Source organism: Mandrillus leucophaeus, unplaced genomic scaffold, assembly GCF_000951045.1.
Source record: "Mandrillus leucophaeus isolate KB7577 unplaced genomic scaffold, Mleu.le_1.0 Scaffold734, whole genome shotgun sequence".
Lineage (NCBI taxonomy): Eukaryota > Metazoa > Chordata > Mammalia > Primates > Cercopithecidae > Mandrillus > Mandrillus leucophaeus.
In genome coordinates, this window is record NW_012107964.1 from 436,490 (window position 1) to 442,932 (window position 6,443).

General features: G+C 56.7%; 1 protein-coding gene across 12 annotated transcripts; it reads left to right on the forward strand.

The window, feature by feature from the left end:
- The first annotated feature begins 1,829 nt into the window (after window positions 1-1,829).
- On the forward strand, window positions 1,830-4,434 carry MRPL55 (mitochondrial ribosomal protein L55). Of its 12 annotated transcripts, none has more exons than XM_011965722.1 (5): window positions 1,830-1,996; window positions 2,667-2,704; window positions 2,823-2,905; window positions 3,247-3,448; window positions 4,195-4,434. In XM_011965722.1, the coding sequence occupies exons 3-5, from the start codon at window positions 2,880-2,882 to the stop codon at window positions 4,351-4,353; spliced, it is 387 nt and encodes a 128-aa protein (XP_011821112.1). In that variant the 5' UTR covers window positions 1,830-1,996; window positions 2,667-2,704; window positions 2,823-2,879; the 3' UTR covers window positions 4,354-4,434. The 12 variants fall into 12 exon arrangements, with proteins under 12 accessions (XP_011821112.1, XP_011821109.1, XP_011821111.1 ...); XM_011965727.1 differs by having other exon boundaries at window positions 1,860-1,881; XM_011965728.1 differs by having other exon boundaries at window positions 1,862-1,996; window positions 2,633-2,700.
- Window positions 4,435-6,443: the final 2,009 nt, after the last annotated feature.

Here is a 6,443-nt window from a genome sequence, read left to right on the forward strand (position 1 = left end):
AACCCAGACATTCCTTTCTGTTAATCCCTGGTCTTTAGGTAAATTCAACCAATTGTCAAACACAATTTTTAAGTCCACCTATAAGCTGGAAGCCACTATCCTCGACCCCCGCGTTGAGTTGTCATGCCTTTCTGAACCAAACCAATATAGGTTTTAAATGTATTTGATTGATGCCTCATGCCTCCCTAAAACGTATAAAACCAAGGTGCACCCTAACCACCTTGGGAACATGTTCTCAGGACCTCTGTCCTGAGAGCTGTGTCACAGGCCATGGTTACTCATATTTGGCTCAGAATAAATCTCTTGAAATATTTTACAGTTTGACTCTTTTTGTCAACAACAGCAAGCCACCAGTACTCCTAGTGAGGGAAGGGTCGAGGGAACTTTTTATCAGCGAAATGGGAGAGGTTCACAGAAGCTGCTTAGAAAGAGTTCATTGGTTCCAGAGGCCCAACGCCAAAGCTCAAAGTTGTCCTCAGTTCATTGGTGGAGCTGCCATTACTGGGCAAATGTTTCTTCCGAGCATCTTATCTGAATTACTGTAGTCACAAAGATCGTCTAAATTTTATCAAAGTAGGAGACCCGCGAATGACACAAAAGGGTTTCTTGCGGGGTTTTTCGAAAGTCCTTGTAAATAGTTCTTATCTCACACACTAAGCCTGAGCCTCCTGTCCTTCCCAGCCCTGTCTGTCTGGGCCTGACAACGTGACTTCATTCCTTATTTGTAACTTTCACAAAACAAAGGCCCTGGTCTCATGAACTCACTGCACAAAGTGACCCTGGTTCGCTGGGAGCAGATAAGCGATGCTATCTGCCTGCCCTGGTCCAAACATCTCATCTGGAATACTGCAGGCCAGTGGAAATGCCCGGAATAAACTCTGCTTACAAGGTAATAGCGAGCCTCACTGGCATTTCAGAAATGCGTGACAGCTGCTTCCTTAGGGCCCTCCCCACTCCCTTTTGGTTACGTTGTGACATAAATTACTCCATTTTGAACTACAGGGTCATTCCTCAGCCCCCGCCAACCCCGCGGATCCCCCCTCAGCCCTGCTGTATCAGCCTTTCAGATCGTCCTTCAGCCTCTCAGGTCCCCCTCAGCCCGCTGTGTCCCTCTTCAGCCCCACCTTGAACTTTCCTCATCCCCAGAGATCCTCCCTCAGCCTCCCTTGATTCCCACCTCAGCGCCCAAGGATCCTCCCTCACTGCCCCCTGGGACCTCCCTCAGTTCTGCGGATCCCCCCTCAGCCTCTTGGGACCTCTCTCACCCCTTCTAGATCCTTCCTCAGCCCCGCAGATCCTTCCGCAGCTCCCCCTGGATCCTCCCTCAGGCCAGCTGGTGCTCACTCAGCCCCGCGCATCCTCCCTCCCTCAGCCCCCACCGGGGTCCTCCCGCAGCCCCACCTGGGTCCTCCCTCAGCCCAGCTGGTGCCCCTTCAGCCCCGCGGATCCTCCCTCAGTTCCCCTGCGTCCTCCCTCAGGACCCCTGGGTCCTCCCTCAGACCTCCGGGACCTCTCTCAACTCTCCTGGATCCTCCCTCAGCCCTGCGGATCCTCCTTCAGCTCCCCATCCCGGGTCCTCCCTCAGACCCGCGGGTCCCCCTCGACCCCGCTGGCCTGCCCTGGTCCTGCCGTAAGAACGGAGGTCACCTGGCCGACCCCGCCTCGCTCCTGGTACTGCCACAGCGCCCTGCAGGCCCCGCCTACCTAGGCTTCGTCCCGCCCACGAGATTACATCACACCGCGCCGGCCCCGCCCAACGGGGGGTATATCTTGGTGTCTCACCGCCCACTCTTGCCTCGCCCCGCCATGGAATACGTCCTACCGCGCGACGCAGCGCCTACCAGTGACGTTGTGGGCTGCAGCGCTGCAGCACCCAACGCAGTGAGTGTGCTGTGACCTCCTGCGTGGCCTCGTCCCTGGTCTTAGTTTCCACCGGGCAGTGGGAGTCAGGACCGCCTGTCCTCAGGCCCCTCCTCAGCGACTGTGGCGGCTGCAGGTTGGCGCCTCGTGTGGGCGGGGAGCAGAGGCGGGGGGCGCTGTACTCTCCCTGTGGAGTCCGGAGGGAGGGAGGCAGGGAAGGGGACTGGGGGCTGCACCTGTACTGGGCCCTTGTCCCCATGCGGTCTAGCAGGAAGGAAGAGGGAGCTTCCCCTGAAGACCCTGCTGGACCAGCCCCAGGCTCCTGTGCTCGTGAGGCCGAGGGAGCGGGATGTCGGCATAGGACACGGAGCAGGATTTCCATTTTAGAGGCAGCCGGACCTGTCTTCAGGTCCCTTCCTTGGTGACAGGGGTACGCCAGAGGAAGCTGGGCGCTCGGCCGCTGTGCAGCCTCGTCTCCTGGAATCTGAGTATTGGAAACTGGGCTTTCACCTCGGATAACTCAGCACAGACTCCCATGGGAATCCAGGTCACAGCAAAGCAGCCCTGGGCCTCCATTCTCCTTTAAGCAAGCATGACAATCCTCACCTGACTGGGTTTTTATTAAAACTAGCAATGACCTTAGAAAGCAAGGCATGACCTCAGCTCCACTTTTGAGGCTGCAGTCCATTTAGAGAGGTTTCCCAGACTCGGTAACGGCCAGAACAAACAGCCTGTGCCCTGCCGCAGACTGAGTCAGAATTTTTGGGAGTAGTGACCAACTTCTGCTTTTGGAAAAACCTCTACAGGCGGTTCTGAGAAGTCCAAGGGTTGCTGGGAGAGGTTGGTGAGTGGCGTGTTGATTACATGTGTCTTGGAAGCATCCTGGGCTGGGATTTGATGTGAACCCATTAGGTGGAAGAACCTTCCTTTTAAAAAAGATGTCTTCATTCTCTGCCTAGCAGGTTGCACGCCAGGGCCTGTACTTACCACCACCACGTGCCACGGGACTCTAAGGAGGAATGGCGGCCGTGGGCAGCCTGCTTGGGTAAGCATGGACTTTTAGGTCCCTGGGTATTACTGTCAGGGGCCACCCCAGGGAACTCCTCTATTCAGCAGGAAATGGCCATTCTAATCCTCCCTAGTCCCAGCTATTATCCACTGTCCCCTGTGCTGGAAGCTTTGTGCCCTTGCTCAGCCTGGCAGGCTCTTCCTGGCTAGGGGGCCAGAGCGGCTCTGACCACAGCCTGCGGCTCCTCAGGAAGCCCTGAGGCTCGTCCTGCTCCTGGCATGGGTCACCAGCTCTGGTAGTGTCTCCTGTTGCCTGGCAGTGCCCCATCACGGCCAGCCTCAGTCATGTTGGACCAGTGCTTACACGTTTATCTGCAGCCTGCTGAGGCAGAGCACCGTGAAGGCCACCGAACCTGCACTCCGCCACCTGCACACATCCTCCTGGCAGGCCGACAGCAGCAGGGCCTCACTCAGTCGTGTGCACCGCCAAGCTTATGCACGACTCTACCCTGTACTGCTGGTGAAGCAGGATGGCTCCACCATCCACATCCGCTACAGGGAGCCGCGGCGCATGCTGGCGGTAAGCTTCCCTCTCCAGGTGCTTCCAGGTGCTGGGCTGGGGTTCAGGCTGTGGTGGCGGTGCTGGTGGCCAGTTGCCTTAGGATGGACATGTGGCTGTGGTCACTGTACCACATGACAGGAGTCAGGGGAGCAGGTGGTTGTTGGAGGATTGGAGGAAGGCTTAGATCCAAAACTGACTCTTAAGCGCCAAAATTAGATAGGACTAACCAGTAGTGTGTTTTTATTTTTAAAATTTATTTTTTGAGACAGGGTCTTGCTCTGTCAACCAGGTTGGAGTGCAGAGGCATGATCTCAGCTCACTGCAGCCCTGACCCCCTGGACTCATGCGGTCCTCCCACCTCAGCCCTCCGAGTAGCTGGGACTGCAGGTGCACACCACCATGCCTCGCTAACTTTTTGAAATATTTTTTGTACAGATGGGGTTTCTCTGTTGCCCAGGCTAGTCTTGAACTCCTGGGCTCAAGTGATCCTCTCACCTCAGCCTCCCAAAGCACTGGGATTACAGGCATGAGTGAGCCACCATGCCTGGCCTTGTGTGTTTTTAAAAACATCAAATCTGGGGAAAACACAGAACAATTTATTTTGAAGATTGAAAGCTTTGAAGGGAGAGACCAATAAGAATGTTTGAAAATTAAGCTAGTATAGGATGGAAGACACAAGTTGACAGGAAGGCCCTGGGCTGTCCCCTCAGTAGTTCTCAAGGTCCCTCGATCCACATGGACAAAACTTGGTCTGTCCCCTGCAGATGCCCATAGATCTGGACACCTTGTCTCCTGAGGAACGCCGGGCCAGGCTGCGGAAGCGTGAGGCTCAGCTCCAGCCGAGGAAGGAGTACGAGCAAGAGCTCAGTGATGACTTTCATGTGGAGCACTACCAACAGTTCTGGAACAGGACCAAGAAGTGACCGTGGCTCCAGCCACCCCGGGACGTGGATAAGATGGGAGGGCTGTTCTTAAATCACATATTCTCGAAGCTGCCACCTGGAGTCTGTGTCTGTCCCCACACTTGGTGTGAGCCCCAGACTGGCAGCTCGTCCCCTGAAAGGCACGAGCTCAAGCACAGAGAGGGCTTAGTGGACTAGCAGGGTGAGGGTTGGTTTAGATCAAACCTGTGGGCTTTGGACACTGCTCTGGGGCTGTGGTGCCCACGAACAACTGTGTAGGCAGTACCCAATACCTCCAAGCTCTAAGCTGTGCCTTCCCAGCCTCAGAGGCACCAAGGCGACTGCCCTCCTGACAGCACAGTGGCCCTCAGGTTGGTTCCTAGGAGGGCCTGGGTGTTCTGGGACTCAGGCATCAACCTTGGTGGGGCAGCCCTAGGACCACAGCCTGCAGCTCCCTGCCCTGGCCCTGCATTCCCGGGCTGCCCCAGGGAAGGTCCTGCCCTGGGAGGGTCCCCATAGGAGCAGCCAGCCCTGGTTGTCCTTGACTGCTAATGGGGTCTGAAAAGCACAGCCCAGGGAGATCCACAGACCCTGCTCCATCTGTCCAGGGGCTGATTTCACTTAGGACCAGCTCCAGCTGATGTGCAGGCACCTTCACACACACATCAGCCCAGGTTTTGGACAGCTCAGGGCCCGGACTGCTTCCTGTCCCTGTCCTGGGGTGTTACTGGGTCCCAGCTGGCAGGCTGTCTCACTGACACCTGGAGTGCCCAACAAACACTTCTTGCAGTGGTGTTCTGGGATTGCCAGGCAGGTCAGAGTGTGCTGTCGTGCCCCTGTGATGACAGTGCTTGTAACTGAGGAGCCTGGGCAGTGTCCCCACCTCGCAGGCCCTTCCCTTGTCCCTTAAGTTTGTTCCTGGCCCTCTGCTCATCCTGCCGGCCTTCAGCTCTGCTGAGAAGAGCCTGCAAGGGATGTCCCCTGTCCCTGTGACCCAGCAGTGCCTGACCTCACATGGATGGGCTATGTGGCCGCCTGGGACTCTGCCTTGCAGGGTTACTTCCTGAGCAGCCTCCCTGGAGCCCCCGTCTCTGAAGTTGTGGCTCAATCCCTGTGGCATATAGAGCCAGCTGCCCGGCCACACTGTGCAGTCACTTGGCCCCCTCCTCCAGTGTACCCAGCCTCCTCCCTCTATAGTGGGTTCCCCTGGGAACTCCACTGCCCCTCTACTTACTCCCTCACCTCCACCCTCCTGGGTCCAGCTTTGCTGCTGTCACAGAGGACACCACTGTGATCAGTGCCCCCAGCTGGGACTCCACCCAGCAGGCACAGGCCACGCAACCTCCACCGCGGTGACCCCTCCTCCTGTGGCCTATGGCTTGTCAGGCTAATGGGCCCAAAACTGACCAGGTCTTCCCCAGAAACCTGGTCCTCTTGTTGACAGGTGGCTGCTTCATCCTCACAGTTGCCCAGACCAGAGCCTCAGAGCCATCCTGGACTTCTCCCCAACGTCCACCTGGCCCTGCTATCCCCTCTCCACCACACCTGATATCCAGTCAGTGGTCACACTCCACAGCCGGGCCCTGCCCACATGGCCGAAGTCCACCCTGGCCTGGCAAGCCGCAATTGCACCCAGGAGTTGATGCCCTACACCCAAGGAAGCCTTCCCAGGAGTGGGCCAGTCACCTTCTGTGTGCCAGGCTGTGGCCTGCTGCTCTGCCCTTGCCATGCACCTGCTCCATGATGCAAGCTCACACAGCACCTCATGAGGGAGATGGCAGCCAGTACTTGCTAAGTAGATAGATAAGCCAGATGGGCTGTCTGCTAGGCTGCTCTAACAGCCTGACCCATGGACTGGGTCACTAAGAAACAGAAATTTCCCACAGTTCTGGACACTAGACCTGTGTTTCATCCAGTTCAACCTGTGGCTGGAATTGCCCCAAAAGTGGTGGCAGTAGAGTTCCCACAAGGAAGTGCCCCACACCATGCTGAGATGGGGCTGGTTAGGATTCTACAGAAAGATTGAGCATGCCAGGGTAATGCGCCCAGAGCATTTATTAGCAGGGCTTTTGTACAGAGTGGGCTGCAGCAGTTCTTGCAACGGGTGGTGA

What these genes read in the sequence shown, in the direction of transcription:
- MRPL55 (XM_011965722.1), top strand. Translation starts at nt 2,880, where the DNA reads ATGGCGGCCGTGGGCAGCCTGCTTGG. An exon ending in GCCGTGGGCAGCCTGCTTGG is followed by an intron (nt 2,906 to 3,246) that starts GTAAGCATGGAC and finishes GTTTATCTGCAG; the next exon opens with CCTGCTGAGGCAGAGCACCG. An exon ending in AGCCGCGGCGCATGCTGGCG is followed by an intron (nt 3,449 to 4,194) that starts GTAAGCTTCCCT and finishes TGTCCCCTGCAG; the next exon opens with ATGCCCATAGATCTGGACAC.